At 43.2% G+C, this 18,518-nt stretch overlaps 1 protein-coding gene across 2 annotated transcripts in view; it reads left to right on the top strand.

Moving 5' to 3' along the window:
- p2rx4a (purinergic receptor P2X, ligand-gated ion channel, 4a) overlaps positions 1-18,518 on the top strand; it is a 57,888-nt gene that overhangs the window by 25,512 nt on the left and 13,858 nt on the right. For both annotated transcript variants that reach the window (XM_068005820.1, XM_068005821.1), the window contains 4 exons: positions 7,737-7,833; positions 9,857-9,937; positions 10,031-10,172; positions 11,712-11,848. In XM_068005820.1, the coding sequence (XP_067861921.1) occupies positions 7,737-7,833; positions 9,857-9,937; positions 10,031-10,172; positions 11,712-11,848 (457 nt within the window). The remainder of the gene's footprint in view (positions 1-7,736; positions 7,834-9,856; positions 9,938-10,030; positions 10,173-11,711; positions 11,849-18,518) is intronic.

The following is an 18,518-nucleotide window of genomic DNA, read 5'->3' as shown; positions in this document are numbered from 1 at the left end:
ATCAGTAATGATGGCCATGAAACTACCGGATTGTCGTAAAAACCCATCTGGTTCACTAATGTCCTTTAGGGAAGGAAGCCTGCCGCCCTTACCCGGTCTGGCCTATATGTGACTCCAGACCCACAGCAATGTGGTTGATTCTTAATTGCCCTCTGAAATGGCCTAGCAAGCCACTCAGTTGTAAAACCTCGCTACGAAAAGTCATAATAAGAATAAAACCGGACGGACCACCCGGCATCGGACCACTAGGCACCGGACACGACAACGGCAAAACACCAAGCCCAGTCGACCCTGCAAGGTCCTCCTTACTAACATCTGGGGACTTGTGCCAAAATTGGGAGAGCTGTCCCACAGACTAGTCAAGCAACAGCCTGACATAGCCATACTCACAGAATCATATCTTTCAGCCAACGTCCCAGACTCTTCCATCACCATCCCTGGGTATGTCCTGTCCCACCGGCAGGACAGACCCACCAGAGGTGGCGGTACAGTGATATACAGTCAGGAGGGAGTGGCCCTGGGAGTCCTCAACATTGACTCTGGACCCCATGAAATCTCATGGCATCAGGTCAAACATGGGCAAGGAAACCTCCTGCTGATTACCACCTACCGTCCTCCCTCAGCTGATGAATCAGTCCTCCTCCATGTTGAACACCACTTGGAGGAAGCACTGAGGGTAGCAAGGGCACAGAATGTACTCTGGGTGGGGGACTTCAATGTCCATCACCAAGAGTGGCTTGGTAGCACCACTACTGACCGAGCTGGCCGAGTCCTGAAGGATATAGCTGCTAGACTGGGCCTGCGGCAGGTGGTGAGCGAACCAACACGAGGGAAAAACTTACTTGACCTCGTCCTCACCAATCTACCTGTCGCAAATGCATCTGTCCATGACAGTATTGGTAGGAGTGACCACCGCACAGTCCTCGTGGAGATGAAATCCCGTCTTCGCACTGAGGACACCATCCAACGTGTTGTGTGGCACTACCACCGTGCTAAATGGGATAGATTCAGAACAGATCTAGCAGCTCAAAACTGGGCATCCATGAGGCGCTGTGGGCCATCAGCAGCAGCAGAATTGTATTCCAGCACAATCTGTAACCTCATGGCCCGGCATATTCCTCACTCTACCATTACCAACAAGCCAGGGGATCAACCCTGGTTCAATGAGGAGTGTAGAAGAGCATGCCAGGAGCAGCACCAGGCGTACCTAAAAATGAGGTGCCAACCTGGTGAAGCTAGAACTCAGGACTACACGCATGCTAAACAGCGGAAGCAACATGCTATAAACAATGCTAAGCGATTCCACAACCAACGGATCAGATCAAAGCTCTGCAGTCCTGCCACATCCAGTCGTGAATGGTGGTGGACAATTAAACAACTAACGGGAGGAGGAGGCTCTGCAAACATCCCCATTCTCAATGATGGCGGAGTCCAGCACGTGAGTGCAAAAGACAAGGCTGAAGCGTTTGCAACCATCTTCAGCCAGAAGTGCCGAGTGGATAATCCATCTCAGCCTCCTCCCGATATCCCCACCATCACGGAAGCCAGTCTTCGGCCAATTCGATTCACTCCACGTGATATCAAGAAACGGCTGAGTGCACTGGATACAGCAAAGGCTATGGGCCCTGACAACATCCCAGCTGTAGTGCTGAAGACTTGTGCTCCAGAACTAGCTGCGCCTCTAGCCAAGCTGTTCCAGTACAGCTACAACACTGGCATCCACCCGACAATGTGGAAAATTGCCCAGGTATGTCCTGTCCACAAAAAGCAGGACAAATCCAATCCAGCCAATTACCGCCCCATCAGTCTACTCTCAATCATCAGCAAAGTGATGGAAGGTGTCGTCGACAGTGCTATCAAGCGGCACTTACTCACCAATAACCTGCTCACCGATGCTCAGTTTGGGTTCCGCCAGGACCACTCGGCTCCAGACCTCATTACAGCCTTGGTCCAAACATGGACAAAAGAGCTGAATTCCAGAGGTGAGGTGAGAGTGACTGCCCTTGACATCAAGGCAGCATTTGACCGAGTGTGGCACCAAGGAGCCCTAGTAAAATTGAAGTCAATGGGAATCAGGGGGAAAACTCTCCAGTGGCTGGAGTCATACCTAGCACAAAGGAAGATGGTAGTGGTTGTTGGAGGCCAATCATCTCAGCCCCAGGGCATTGCTGCAGGAGTTCCTCAGGGCAGTGTCCTAGGCCCAACCATCTTCAGCTGCTTCATCAATGACCTTCCCTCCATCATAAGGTCAGAAATGGGGATGTTCGCTGATGACTGCACAGTGTTCAGTTCCATTCGCAACCCCTCAGATAATGAAGCAGTCCGAGCCTGCATGCAGCAAGACCTGGACAACATCCAGGCTTGGGCTGAGAAGTGGCAAGTAACATTCGCGCCAGATAAGTGCCAGGCAATGACCATCTCCAACAAGAGAGAGTCTAACCACCTCCCCTTGACATTCAACGGCAGAACCATCGCCGAATCCCCCACCATCAACATCCTGGGGGTCACCATTGACCAGAAACTCAACTGGACCAGCCATATAAATACTGTGGCTACGAGAGCAGGTCAGAGTCTGGGTATTCTGCGGCGAGTGACTCACCTCCTGACTCCCCAAAGCCTTTCCACCATCTACAAGGCACAAGTCAGGAGTGTGATGGAATACTCTCCACTTGCCTGGATGAGTGCAGCTCCAACAACACTCAAGAAGCTCGACACCATCCAAGATAAAGCAGCCCGCTTGATTGGCACCCCATCCACCACCCTAAACATTCACTCCCTTCACCACCGGCGCACTGTGGCTGCAGTGTGCACCATCCACAGGATGCACTGCAGCAACTCGCCAAGGCTTCTTCGACAGCACCTCCCAAACCCGCGACCTCTACCACCTAGAAGGACAAGGGCAGCAGGCGCATGGGAACAACACCACCTGCACGTTCCCCTCCAAGTCGCACACCATCCCGACTTGGAAATATATCGCCGTTCCTTCATTGTCGCTGGGTCAAAATCCTGGAACTCCCTTCCTAACAGCACTGTGGGAGAACCGTCACCACACGGACTGCAGCGGTTCAAGAAGGCGGCTCACCACCACCTTCTCGAGGGCAATTAGGGATGGGCAATAAATGCCGGCCTTGCCAGCGACGCCCACATCCCGTGAACGAATAAAAAAAAAAAAAATATGAACCCTTGGCCTGCTTCCTTCATCTGCTAGATTACCAGATCAGTGCTGTGGTCGGTTTTTAATGTAGACAGCTTGACTAGCATATGAAACAGCTAGGTTGTTTTCAAACAGACTGCTGACACTAATAAGAAACAACAAGCATGCCTGTATTAAGCATTTCAGAGACCTGGAATAATTGCAGATGCAATCGACTCTAAGACAGTGTTGTCCAATATGTTTACCACCTGTCATTAATTGGCAATCCAGATGTGGCTGATTGCATTTTTGATTAGTAAATAAAAAATGAGTAATAGACACTGTTGTTGGGCAGTAGGATCTCAATACTCCTATTTACACAGCGTATGCATTTTACTGTAATCTTTTTGTGCGTTTGTTGGCAAAACGGTAAGACTAAAAGCAGAGAGTGTTTTTTGATCACTGTGCATTCTTATAGAATCATAGAATGGTTACAGCACTGAAAGAGGCCATTCGCCCGTCGAGTCCGTGCCGGCTCTCTGCAAGAGCAATCCAGCGAGTCCCACTCCCCTGCCCTATTCCCTTAACCTTGCAAATTTTTTCCCTTCAAGTACTTATCCAATTCCCTTTAGAAAGCCATAACTGAATCTGCCTCCACCACCCCCTCAGGCGGTGCATTCCAGATCATAACCACTCGCTGTGTAAAAAAGTTTTTTCTCACGTTGCTTCTGGTTCTTTTGCCATCACCTAAAATCTGTGTCCTCTGATTCTTGACCCATCTGCCAATGGGAACAGTTTCTCTCTATCCACTCTGTCCAGATCATTCATGATTTTGAATACCTCTATCAAATCTCCTCTCAACCTTCTCTGTTCCAAGGAGAACAATCCCAGCTTCTCCAGTCTATCCAAGTAACTTAAGTCCCTCATCCCTTGAATCATTCTAGTAAATCTCTTTTGCACCCTCTCTAAGACCTTCACATCCTTCCTAAAGTGTGGTGCCCAGAACTAGACACAATACTCCAGTTGTGGCCAAACCAGTGTTTCATAAAGGTTCATCATAACCTCCTTGCTTTTGTACTCTATCCTTCTATTTATAAAGCCCAGGATCCCGTATGCTTTCTTAGCCGCTTTCTCAACCTGCCCTGCCACCTTCAAAGATTTCTGCACATATACCCCCAGATCTCTCTGTTACTGAACCCCTTTTAGAATTGTACCCTTTAGTTTATATTGCCTCTCCTCGTTCTTCCTACCGAAATGTATCACTTCACACTTTTGTGCGTTGAATTTCATCTGCCACGTTTCCGCTCATTCCACCAGCCTGTCTATGTCCTCTTGAAGTCTATCACTATCCTCCTCACTGTTTACTACCCTTCCAAGTTTTGTGTCATCTGCAGATTTTGAAATTTTGCCCTGTACACCCAAGTCCAAGTCATTAATATATATCAAAAAAAGCAATGGTCCTAGTACCGACCCCTGGGGAACACCACTGTATACCTCCCTCCAGTCTGAAAAACAACTGTTCACCACTACTCTGTTTCCTATTACTTTCAACCAATAATGAGCAACTCCAACAGGGCACATAATGGAAAAGGGCAAGCAGCATCCAACTGTGTTCTGGATGGAGAGCAGGGACGGGACTGGTGCATCTCGTGTGAGTCAACATTCTCAGCACTCACTCTGACAAAGTCATGGTACCTCTTGCAACTGCTGGACAAAAACCTAGAAGCTGTAATAAGATGTGCTGTCTGATAAATTCACGCCAGAATTCCAAACTTTGGTGAAAGAGAAGGAAGGCAAAGTTCACACTAAATGTTGATAGATTTGTTTGTTTAGTAAATATACACTTAGCTGTATGGTCTGTAAGGTGTTTTCCACTGAAATTAATACATGTGGCTAAAACGGTGTCACTGTAGCCACGCCAAGTCAGCGATTTTCTAATGGACCACACCACTCTAAACATCGGTAATTGAAAATCCAGTGGGAGGCTGAGTACCCTTCTCCCATTACCAATAACTCTAGTCAGAATTTGTGTATTTGTTCTACCTACAGGCTGTCAACCCGAAAGGACAGAGAAAAATAGCTTTCATCTTAAAAATCTTTGTCTGATAGTGATGTCAGGAATGTTGGTAAATCAAGGGTTAAGGGTAGGAACCATCAAAGTTAACAGTTAGTAAGTATTGGTTACACTTGTTGGATACATGATAAAACTGTGTGTTTGAATAATTGAAAGAAACAAGATTTTCACTGGCTTATTGAAGGGGTTCAGGATTTAGTGATGCAGCCAGTGGAATGGATGTTGTGTGCACCGGGGCATATGACCTGAAAGAAGTTGATGAATGTAGAGTGGAATAATCAGCAATAGAGTAGATAGTGCTGGTTGATGACTGGAAAAGGTCACTGACCTGGAGAGAGAACACAGTAGGAGGGAGGATAGAGTCCCAAAGGACCTCTGAATTAATGGAAAAAACTACCAGTTATAGCGTAGGTTGTGTCATTTGAGAGAAAACTAGACAGCTATGAAGATAGGTTTGTTGGGAAGCCATATAATGGTAACTTGTTTGGTTGTACATGGTGTTAAATCCTCTCAATAGCTTTGGAGATATCCCGGGTAATGACAGATTATTCACCAAAGTGTTCAGGAGCAGAGTTCCAGAGGTATGCAACAAAGGTGATAAAATCACTGGTGCAATGTTCATGCTGAAAAGCATTCTAGTAATCATAAATGAGGCCAGAACTTTCAAGGTGATGAATAATTTGATATTTAGCAGCTTACATCACTTTAGAAGATTCTGGAGTTATCGATGAAAGGACAATACGATGGTTTGATAGAGACAGTACTTATTAAATTACTTTTTTAGTTTTTGGAGGGAACAATTAAATTAATCACCATATATGTAACTAATTATATATGTATCAGGTCTGTCAATTAAGCGCAGTTAACCTCTGTGATTAACACACAAAATTTTTTGGAGATTAATTTTTTTATTGTGCATGAGAGGTTATACCTATCAGGAATGACTGAACAGGCTGGGGCTCTTTTCTCTATTAAAAAAGACTGAGGGATGACCTGGTAGAGGTCTTTAAAATTATGAAAGGGTTTGATAGGGTAGACATAGAGAAGATGTTTCCACTTGCGGGGGAGACCAGAACTAGGGGCCATAAAGATAAGATAGTCACTAATAAATCCAATAGGGAATTCAGGAGAAACTTCTTTACCCATAGAGTGGTTAGAATGTGGAACTCGCTACCACAAGGAATAGTTGAGGCGACCAGCATAGATGCATTTAAGAGGAAGCTAGATAAACACATCAGGGAGAAAGGAATAGAAGGATTATGCTGATGGGGTTAGATGGAGGAGGTTCATGTGGAGCATAAACGGCACAGACCTGGTGGACCGAATGGCCTGTTTCTATGCTATACATTCGATGTAATTCTATGTAATTAATCGCGGAAGTTATGTGGAGCGTACCTAGGTAGGAATAAATTTGTACCTAGTAACGGCCCAGAGCTTTAGCCTGCTGACCTGTGGCCTCCTCTTCTGCTGTCGAATCAACATGCATTCTTTTCTCCACTCGGAGCGAAGCATCTTGGCGGCGTGGCGCCCAATTCTTGTTTGTAATGGTGAGCAAAAAGACAATACATAGGAGGTGCATGGGAAAATTGCTAGTTGTAGAAAATTGGAACATAGACTTGGGGCAGGCATTGTTGTCAGAACTTATTTTTATGATGAACATGTTCCTGGGGTGGCTTGAGCCCATGGTTACACAGGTTCTGAATGTAAAGATTAAGGTTTAAATTAAATGATTTGTTTGAAAAAACTTGCTGATTTGTGATGTAACTAACAGCAAGCTGCAGGGGTTTAGATGCCCTTTTCAAATAGTGGCTTAGTTCAATGTGTCAGGCCAAGGAGATGCTACAATTTAGCGGGACTTGGTTTTTAGTTTCCATTATTAAAGTTCAATCCTTTTTCCAGTCATTTCTTAATTTACTAACAGTTTGTACTAACACTGCTTTAATTTAAAGGGATTCTGTTCTGACTTATCAAAAATATGCATAAAACAAATTTGCAAGAGATGGATGTAGTATTTGTATCTATTAAGTATGTGATTAAAAACAAGATTAACTGAGATTAACACTTTTAATCGTGAGAGTAATTGCGATTAATTTTTTTAATTGCTTGACAACACGAATATGTATTTATTGACTTGATGCACTGAGAGCATTATTCTTACAAAAATGATACCTTCTTTTGTTAAGTAACACTTTCCAATCTCACACGGAACAAATTAACCTGAAATTCTCATTCTATCTAACGGTATTCTCAGAAATCCCACACTTAGAGTCTAGTGCATATTGCTAAGAATTGAAAATGACTGAGGTAGAATCAATGGAAATCTGAAATCAAACAGGAAATGCTCACCAGGTCCATCATGCTGGTCTCCAGTGCTTTCTTTTTTTTTCAGTCAATATCTGTTTAAAAACAGATTTATCTTTTTAACATTTCTTTCCCACTACTTTGCATAAATTCAAATTGAGAAAAGAAAAAAAAGTGTTCCTTTTCGATCACAAATTTTGTTAATTGTGAGTTTTGATTTACTCTTAGGGATTTTAACTGGAAAATGTGTCAATTACAATGAAAAGGTGCAAACGTGTGAGATTTTTGCTTGGTGTCCTGTGGAGAACGATACAGTTATTCCTAAGTAAGTAAAATATTGGCTTAAAGTCCTGCTGATAATAATTTCCAATAAAATATTGGTTAGAAACTTGATGTCGTTCATGTGTCAGGTTTGAGAATGCCTTTTCAATGCTCTGGACTCCTTCCAATAATTCCACATATTTCCTACAATATGGAGACTAAAAACGATGCAGCTTCAGCAAGGCCAGATACAACTTCAATAACATCTCCTTAGCGTCGTTAGTCACATTCTTAGTTTACATCCCAACATTTTATATGGTTTCTTCACCGTTGATCAAGCTGAACACTGAACTGACAGTTCGAATGACATATCCACCAAAATTCCCTGATCTCTTCAGCTTTATTACTTCAAGCAAGATGCCATTTAATATGTATTCCACATTCTCACTTCTGTCTAATCTCATGATTTTACACTTACCATGTTGAATACCATTTGCTACCTATCTGCGCACTGTCTATCCTATCAAAATCCTTTTGGATTATCACACACTGGTTATCATTGGCTACTTCACCCGATTTGCTGTCATCTCCAAAATTAGACACCGCAGACAACCTTCCCTCCTCTAAGCCATTAATAAAAATGTTAAACAATAGTCTCAACATTGGCCCCTATGGAACTCCACTGGCAACAGAAATGTCTTCCTGAAATCCAGGTATATATCTGTCTCATCTTTATCCACCAGATCTGCAATCTCCTCAAAGAAATCCAGGTCAGACAATAGCTGCCCCTTCTGAACCAATTCTGATTGGCTCTCTCCAATCTGACTCTGCCCTTCCAGATTTTCTTTTATGCAATCAATCAAAGTCTTGATCACCTTCTCCACAATTGAGACAAGGCTCGTAAGTCTTTTTAAAGATGGGGATCACAGTTACTACTTTTCAATGGAATAGAATAACATTCCAACGCAATGAACTTCAAAAGATATTAATAAATGGATCTGCAATCCCCTCAGGCAACTCTCCCAGCACCATTGTATGGAAATTGTCAGAGGTTGGTGCTTCCTACTATACCTTCACTTCTGATACCAAGGGTTTCTAGCCTGCTTGCTCCCTTTAACTTCTCCCTGAATTTTGCGATCTCTTCCATTCTAGTAAAAAGTTTATAGTAAGTGGACGGGAAAGTAGGGTTCAGGTCACAATCAGATCAACCATGATCTTATCAAATGGCAAAGCAGGCTCGAGGGGCCGAATGGCCTACTCCTGCTCTTAATTCGTATTTGTATTCATAAAAACTAGTCAGTAACAAAGTGGGAGTTAGCTACACTAATAAGGATGTTGCTGATAATGAACAAGGGTGACATATAGGGGGTGATTTAACCCCCAAGAATGGGTGGGTTGGGGGCGGGTGGGAGTTGAACATAGTTGTTTTTTTGGGTCACAACCACAACATTTTCGGACTTTGCATTCCCAGTGGGAAGCCTATACTTCTACGCGCCCACGTTAAACCCAGAAGTGAAGCCGGGTTGCGGTCGCGACCCAAAATACAACTATTTTTAACTCCCATCCGCCCTCAACCCACCCATTCTTGGGGGTTAAAATCACCCCCATAGTGTCAGAGGAGCTATCACAATGGTACTAATGAAAGGAAAACCAACATTCAGACATGAAAGCATGAATATCACAGGAATATCACTCTTGCGATACAAAGTGGTAAATGAAATGAAAACTAGAATTGTACTTAGCTACTGAATCCAACTACTGCTGATTCATTCGTGTTTAGTCAATCAGATATTTGATTGGTGATTTAACAGATAAGCTCTCATTTCAGCCAATCGCTAATTTTTGCCCTTCAGAGATGTGTCACCCTGGAATGTGACATTTTCAGGTGAAAAGTGTGAACCAATGGATGCACATTAGCTGAAAGACTTTTAATTATATAGATTATTATGTAGATTATCAGTAGGAGGAATTTCACCTCCTTAGAATACATGAGACCAAACAACAAGAGAGCCAAAAAGCTTCAGAGGAAAGTGAAAAAAAAGTTTATGTGTGTTCATGTTAATATTGTAAATGGTCTTTGTTTATAGGCCTGCAATTCTTGGAGCAGCTGAGAACTTCACAGTATTAATAAAGAACAGCATTGCATTCCCCAAATTTCATTTTTCGAAGTAAGTTTAGTAACTGCTTTGAATTGCCCATTGAAATCACACATGTTCACAATATAGTAAAAAGCTGACAGATTTCCTTTTCTGTTACTGCAGGAGAAATATATTGACAAATGCAAATACCAGTTATTTAAAAGCTTGTAGGTTCAATCGGAAAAATGATCCTTTCTGTCCAATTTTCCGCCTGGGAGATATGGTTCAAGAAGCAGGAGAGGATTTTCAACAACTAGCTGTTCAGGTTTGTTATGATAATTTTTAGTATTGTACTGTTCAGATAAAACATGTTAAAAATCTCCTTATCTCTATCTAGTAGACAAGAGATAGATTTCTCCTATCTGCACACCACACCCTACCACATGAGCACTGTACTAAAGCAGCTGGTATCTCGTGAAGATAATTTTATAATTACATTAACACAATGGCTAAGTTTCAAAATAACTGACAGCCTGTGCAAAAAGATTTACTACATTAAATTTTTAAAAATATAAAACTTGATGCTTGAGACGGGTTGAGTAGATTAGAACATGGTTATTGTGATCTGGTGACGAAACAAATAATTGATGAGCAGGAAAGAGTGAAAAGAACGAGACAAAAAAATAATTTTTAAAGGAAATAACAATAAAGAATATGCCAATTTTCTTCCCTGTTAGAATCAACAGGTCGTGGGAATTAAGCTCGGTTGTTATTTGCCCATAATATTCTTGATTTTTCTCCTTCCTTGTTACATCTCTCTCTGGCTCCAACCAGTCACCTTTGCAGCCACCCATTGCTACTAATTTTCTGGCTGATAGGGATGTGCTGGTACAAATTATAGAATTAGTTTAGTCTCTTTCTCTGTGCCTTTTTTTCTTTTCTCTCCTGAAGGCACTGAATTATTCTGGGGTATGGTTCTATAAGCATTGGAGCCCTCCAGTACCTCACCAAATAGCTATCCTTCACATGCAAAGAAGCAACTACTGACAAAATTACGGTAGGAACGTAGCACGCTCCATTTACATGCCTTTGCTGTAGGCTCACTCAAGCCAACTGTCATTCTTGACTTTTATTTCTCCCTCTCTTCCTTAACTGTTTCGTTCCCTTCTCCTATCTCACTCTCTTCAGACACGTCAGTTTTTCTCAGTTCTTGTTTCTGTCTACTCCCTGAATTTTCATCTCTCTCCCCTTTTTGCCTCTTCAATAGTTTAGTTTCCATTGTATTTCCTACAGGGCTGGAGCTGCAACATGGGGAAGACGAGAGAACTGGGAAGTGGGTAACTGACAAGCTAAATGGTTGCCAGCATTATCCTGACTGTGCTAGGTGATGGCTGTACCATTTTCGCATGATGATCAAGTGAATATTGGCAGCAAAATCTGCAGTGGGGTTCCATCACAGCAGAGCCCAATCCTTTCTTTGTGATGTGCACAAACTTTTAGTAGAAATCACTGGATAGCGTACACGTGCTTGAGGTGATTTTGCCATCCATATGCCAGGAAAAATTAGGACAATTGCAGAGCACCTACTGCTGTCCTGACAGCGATGAGGTAAATACAGACCAAGAATAAAAACTGGACCTACCTGGGCTGTATGACTTGGTATGGATTTATCAGTTAAGCCAATGGGCATTTTTGTCTCACCATCCCCTGAAACTTTCAAAATGCAGCTCTCATTCTAGTGAAATGAAAGCTACAGGAGATCTTTGGAAATAAGTAAAGACAGGGAGTTGAATTAGCAGTTATTAGTTCATAAAAACTTTTATTTCACATAAAATCTCTCCTTTGAATATCATCTCTTTTACAGGGTGGAGTGATGGGGCTTTTCATAGAGTGGAACTGTAATCTGGACCAATCTCCATCTCAATGCGTTCCAAAATATGCCTTTCAGCGACTTGACAACAAACATTATAGTGAAACATTATCGCCTGGTTATAATTTTAGGTATATATTCACTTGAAAATATCTGTCGAATAAGAGATTAAACAATAGTAAAATAAGTTTCCATCTTTCGAATTTTTCTGAGGGTTCAGTTGGTGTATACAGCTCCCGCTATAGTGGGAAACCCAGGAATGTCCAGCGCCATGATGCCTAGTCTGTTCTGAGTTACTTGACTGAGTCATAGGGACACTACAATTGGCCTCAACATCCCAGAGCTTGGGGAAGAGAAGGGGAGGAGGAGAAATCAGCTAGGTTCACACTCTTAATCCCTATTTAGTGACTGTAAGTAGAAGGTAGCCTTGTAGATGTTGGAGGAAATCAGGGTTGGATTCAACTGTGATGCCCTCAATGGTTGACTAGCCTAGCGACCATTAACCCTGACTCTTGAAGAATGGTCACTTGAGTGCTGTCAGTATTCATGGAACCACGATCTAACTTGAGTTAGCATCTTCAGGAGAGACGGATAAAGTTTTAAAAAAAAAAGTTACCAATTTTCAACTCTGCAGACTGACCAAAAGACAAAAAAAAATCAAATCACTTTTTAAGGTTGAGTGATGTGAAGTGTTGGCTGTGGGAATGAATCTCAACCTAATTCAGATATATTTTTGCCCCAAATTTCTCCCTCTAGGGCCTCATCCAAATAGCCATTCTTTATGTGTGAGCTAGATAGTGTTAGCAGGCTACTTAACAGTGTGTGTGTATTTGGGGGGGAACACGACTTATTCCCATGTGTGCAGTTCCAGCAGTGATCGCTAGATAGTGATTAAAAACATGAACCTTGGCTTATTGGTCCCATCCCTAGCCTAGGAAAGGAGAGGATGAAGACCAACAGTGTGCCTCTGCTGGGATCAGTTAACTTAGCATGGAACCTGCAACCAGTATGCAGGTTTTGTATGGCCGGATATTACTGCGAGAAGTGCATTTGGCATCAGATCAGTCCCAAAACTCTGCATGTCTGGATGGACCTAAGCAACTTGCATCATAAATATAGAGAAACCCAAATTCAATAATTGGAGATTTTGTCTGGCAGAGTACTCAATCCCCTGAAGTTTAGTGTTAATTGCAGGGATAATGCTCTGGCTATCTCCATTATAACTAGTATCCATATATAAAAATTCAATTGAAAAGGAATAATGCCAGAGGACTGGCAAACAGCAAATGCAATTCCTGGCTTCAAAAAGGGAGATAGAACTAACCCAGGGAACTATAGACCAGTTAGCTTAATGTCAGTGGTAGGAAATATACTGGAATCTTCGTTAAATGATCAGATAACCAAACATCCAGAGAGGGAGAATATAATTCAAAATAGTCAATATGGATTTCTAAAAGTCATAGAGTTTTTAGAGTCATAGAGTTATACAGCACGGATAGAGGCCCTTCGGCCCATCGTGTCCGCGCCAGCCATCAAGCCCTGTCTACTCTAATCCCATATTCCAGCATTTGGTCCGTAGCCTTGTATGCTATGGCATTTCAAGTGCTCATCCAAATGCTTCTTGAATGTTGTGAGGGTTCCTGCCTCCACAACCCTTTCAGGCAGTGAGTTCCAGACTCCAACCACCCTCTGGGTGAAAAAGTTCTTTCTCAAATCCCCTCTAAACCTCCCGCCTTTTACCTTGAATCTATGTCCCCTTGTTATAGAACCCTCAACGAAGGGAAAAAGCTCCTTCGTATCCATCCTATCTGTGCCCCTCATAATTTTGTACACCTCAATCATGTCCCCCCTCAGCCTCCTCTGCTCCAAGGAAAACAAACCCAATCTTCCCAGTCTCTCATCATAGCTGAAGCGCTCCAGCCCTGGTAACATCCTGGTGAATCTCCTCTGCACCCTCTCCAAAGCGATCACATCCTTCCTGTAGTGTGGTGACCAGAACTGCACACAGTACTCCAGCTGTGGCCTAACCAGTGTTTTATACAGCTCCATCATAACCTCCTTGCTCTTATATTCTATGCCTCGGCTAATAAAGATGTGGAGATGCCGGTGATGGACTGGGGTTGACAATTGTAAACAATTTTACAACACCAAGTTATAGTCCAGCAATTTTATTTTAAATTCACAAGCTTTCGGAGGCTTCCCCCTTCGTCAGGTGAACGATGTGAAATGAAATCCCGAGGATTTCATTTCACATCGTTCACCTGACGAAGGGGGAAGCCTCCGAAAGCTTGTGAATTTAAAATAAAATTGCTGGACTATAACTTGGTGTTGTAAAATTGTTTACAATCGGCTAATAAAGGCAAGTATCCCATATGCCTTCTTTACCACCTTATCTACCTGTTCCGCCGCCTTCAGGGATCTGTGAACTTGCACACCAAGATCCCTCTGACCCTCTGTCTTGCCTAGGGTCCTCCCATTCATTGTGTATTCCCTTTCCTTGTTAGTCCCTCCAAAGTGCATCACCTCGCACTTTTCCGGGTTAAATTCCATTTGCCACTGTTCCGCCCATCTGACCAACCCATCTATATCGTCCTGCAGACTGAGGCTATCCTCCTCGCTATTTACCACCCTACCAATTTTTGTATCATCAGCGAACTTACTGATCATACCTTTTACATTCATATCCAAGTCATTAATGTAGACCACAAACAGCAAGGGACCCAGCACCGATCCCTGTGGTACCCCACTGGCCACAGGCTTCCAGTCACAAAAAAGGAAGCTAATATTTAACCAACCATACTGAATTCTTTGAAGAAATAACAGAAAGAGTAGACAAGGGCAATGCAGTAGGTGTGGTATACATGGACTTTCAGAAGGCCTTCGATAAGGTGCCACTTAAAAGACTCATAACAAAGAACAAGGCATGTGGAGTCAGGGGCCATGTAGCAGAACCAATTGAAATATGGTTACAAAACAGAAAACGGAGGGTAGGGGTTAAGGGAAGTTTTTCGGACCGGCAGAAAGTGGGAAGTGGCGTCCTGTAGGCATCCGTGCTGGGACCACTGTTGTTCCCATATACATAAATGATAATGATTCAGAAATTGGAGGTATGGTGTAAAAATTTGCAGATGATACCAAATTGTGGGATACAACTAGTAATGTGGAGGATTGCACCAAAATACAGGAAAACAGGTTTGCAGAGGGGACAGATAAGTGGCAAATGAAATTCAATATTGCAAAGTGTGAGGTGGTTAATTTTGGTAGGAGGAATAAGGGGGCTACATTCTTTGGAAGGCAAGAAATAAAATGGGGTAGAGGAGCAAGGAGATCTGGGAATACAGATACATAAATCACTAAAAGTAGCAACACAAGTTGACAAGGCCATAAAGGGTGCAAATAAAGTACAGTCTTCTCTTTTCCAGAGAAAAGCACCCCAGCCTGCTCAATCTTTCCTGATAGTTGCATCCTTTCAATTCTGGTAACATCCTTGTGAATCTTTTCTGCACTTTCTTACTTCAATATCCTTTTTGTGATATGGAGACCAGAACTGCACACAGTACTCCAAGTGTGTTTCGTTTCTAGAGGAGCAGAATACAAAAGCAGGGAGGTAATGTTAAACTTGTATAGAACCTTGGTTAGAGCACACTTGGAGTACTGTGTGCAGTTCTGGTCTCCATATCACAAAAAGGATATTGAAGTAAGAAAGTGCAGAAAAGATTTACAAGGATGTTACCAGAATTGAAAGGATGCAACTATCAGGAAAGATTGAGCAGGCTGGGGCGCTTTTCTCTGGAAAAAAGACTGAAAGGAGATCTGATAGAAGTCTTTAAAATTATGAAGAGGTTTGATAGGCTAGATGTGGAGAAACTGTGGGTGAGTCCAGAACAAGGGGACGTAAATATAAGTTGGTCGCTAATAGATCAAATAAAGAATTTAGGAGGAATTTCTTTGCATAGAGTATAGTGAGAATGTGGAACTCGCTGCCACATGGAGTGGTTGAAGCAGATTGCATTGATACATTTAAGGGGAGGCTTGATGTATACATGAGGGCTATGGGGGCAGGGTGGGAAGAGGTATTTAGTGTGGGAGGAGACTTGTGTGGAGTATAAATATCGGTTGAGATCAGTTGGATGGAAGGCCTGTATCTGTGCTGTAGATTCTATGGGGTGGAATCTCCTGTGGGGGTGTAATTGGGAAGTTACACTCACTCGGCTGATATCTACTTGCACCCAAGTTTCCTGCAATCTCATTAATATACACTGGAACATAAAAATGGGCATAAACAAACCAAAATCAACGTAAACAATCGGGGCCCAAGGAAAACGTCGAACTCGCACCATATTATTCTTCCTTTAGGTATGAAAATTGAAGTTTCATGCCACCTAATTATCATTCATGCCCATGAGACATACCATATTTAAGAACATGCAATTGTGGAAACTTTTTAATTTTTAATGTGACTGATACTGATGCCATAAAATGCAGGTTTCTGTAAGGATAAATATATCCTCATGTAACCTCATGGCCCGGCATATTCCTCACTCTACCATTACCAACAAGCCAGGGGATCAACCCTGGTTCAATGAGGAGTGTAGAAGAGCATGCCAGGAGCAGCACCAGGCGTACCTAAAAATGAGGTGCCAACCTGGTGAAGCGACAACTCAGGACTACATGCATGCTAAACAGCGGAAGCAACATGCTATAGACAGAGCTAAGCGATTCCACAACCAACGGATCAGATCAAAGCTCTGCAGTCCTGCCACATCCAGTCGTGAATGGTGGTGGACAATTAAACAACTAACGGGAGGAGGAGGCTCTGTAAACATCCTCATCCTCAATGATGGCGGAGTCCCGCACGTGAGTGCAAAAGACAAGGCTGAAGCGTTTGCAACCATCTTCAGCCAGAAGTGCCGAGTGGATGATCCATCTCGGCCTCCTCCCGATATCCCCACCATCACAGAAGCCAATCTTCAGCCAATTCGATTCACTCCACGTGATATCAAGAAACGGCTGAGTGCACTGGATACAGCAAAGGCTATGGGCCCCGACAATATCCCGGCTGTAGTGCTGAAGACTTGTGCTCCAGAACTAGCTGTGCCTCTAGCCAATCTGTTCCAGTACAGCTACAACACTGGCATCTACCCGACAATGTGGAAAATTGCCCAGGTATGTCCTGTCCACAAAAAGCAGGACAAATCCAAGCTGGCCAATTACCGCCCCATCAGTCTACTCTCAATCATCAGCAAAGCGATGGAAGGTGTCGTCGACAGTGCTATCAAGCGGCACTTACTCACCAATAACCTGCTCACCGATGCTCAGTTTGGGTTCTGCGAGGACCACTCGGCTCCAGACCTCATTACAGCCTTGGTCCAAACATGGACAAAAGAGCTGAATTCCAGAGGTGAGGTGAGAGTGACATCAAGGCAGCATTTGACCGAGTGTGGCACCAAGGAGCCCTAGTAAAATTGAACACCACCTGCACGTTCCCCTCCAAGTCACACACCATCCCAACTTGGAAATATATCGCCGTTCCTTCATCGTCACTGGGTCAAAATCCTGGAACTCCCGACCTAACAGCACTGTGGGAGAACCTTCACCACACGGACTGCAGCGGTTCAAGGTGGCGGCTCACCACCACCTTCTCAAGGGCAATTAGGGATGAGCAATAAATGCCGGCCTCGCCAGCGACGCCCACATCCCACGAACGAAAAAAATTTTTTTGAAAGCGCTCAAATAAAAATCACAATTAAACTTTGTTTCCTGTTTTGCCTAAAATTATGGGCTTAATTTTACACCCATTTTGAACCAGCGTAATTGCAGGAAATTCACGTGGATGTTTTTTAGCCAGGGGGCGGAGCCATTATAATGAGCCGAGATGCGTCCAGGTGCAGTGATTGATAGGCAGGCATAAAAGTGCAAGAAAATTCGAGCGTAGCATAGCATACTTGTGCCCAAATTCACTCATTTTTCTTTACACCGGGTATTTGCTTTATGCCCCGATTACACTGGGCGCGAATACACAGGAAATTCCATGTAATTCCTGGGGAATCAGGAAATGGTAGCTGCGTTAAACAAATATCTTGTATCTGTCTTCACAGTAGAAGACGCAAAAACCATACCAAAAATAGTGGGGAACCAAGGGGTAAATGAGAGTGAGGAACTTAAAACAATTAATATCACTAAAGAAAAAGTACTGGACAAACTAATGGGACTAAAAGCCAACAAATCCCCTGGACCTGATGGCCAACATCCGAGGGTTCTAAAAGAGGTGGCTGCAGAGATAGTGGATGCATTGGTTATGATCTTCCAAAATTCTCTAGATTCTGGAACGGTCCCAGTGGATTGGAAGGTAGCAAATGTTACCCCGCTATTCAAGAAGGGAGGGAGAAATAAAACAGGGAACTGCAGGCCAGTTAGTCTGACATTGGTCGTCAGGAAAATGCTGGAATCCATTATTAAGGAGGTGGTAACAGGGCACTTAGAAAATCATAATATGATTGGGCAGAGTCAACATGGTTTATGAAAGGGAAATCGTGTTTGACGAATTTATTAGAGTTTCTTGAGGATGTAACTAGCAGGGTAGATAAAGGAGAACCAGTGGATGTAGGATATTTGGATTTTCAAAAGGCATTCGATAAGGTGCCACATAAAAGGTTGTTATACAAGGTAAGGGCTCATGGGGTTGGGGTAATATATTCGCATGAATAGAAGATTGGTTAATGGACAGAAAACAGAGAGTCGGGATAAACGGGTTTTTTTCAGGTTGGCAGGCTGTAACTAGTGGGGTGCCACAAGGATCAG

This window comes from Heptranchias perlo, chromosome 25 (assembly GCF_035084215.1).
Source record: "Heptranchias perlo isolate sHepPer1 chromosome 25, sHepPer1.hap1, whole genome shotgun sequence".
In the NCBI taxonomy this organism is placed as follows: Eukaryota; Metazoa; Chordata; class Chondrichthyes; order Hexanchiformes; family Hexanchidae; genus Heptranchias; species Heptranchias perlo.
The sequence above is the reverse complement of the archived record's forward strand: the minus strand, read 5'-3'. Positions and strand labels throughout refer to the sequence as shown.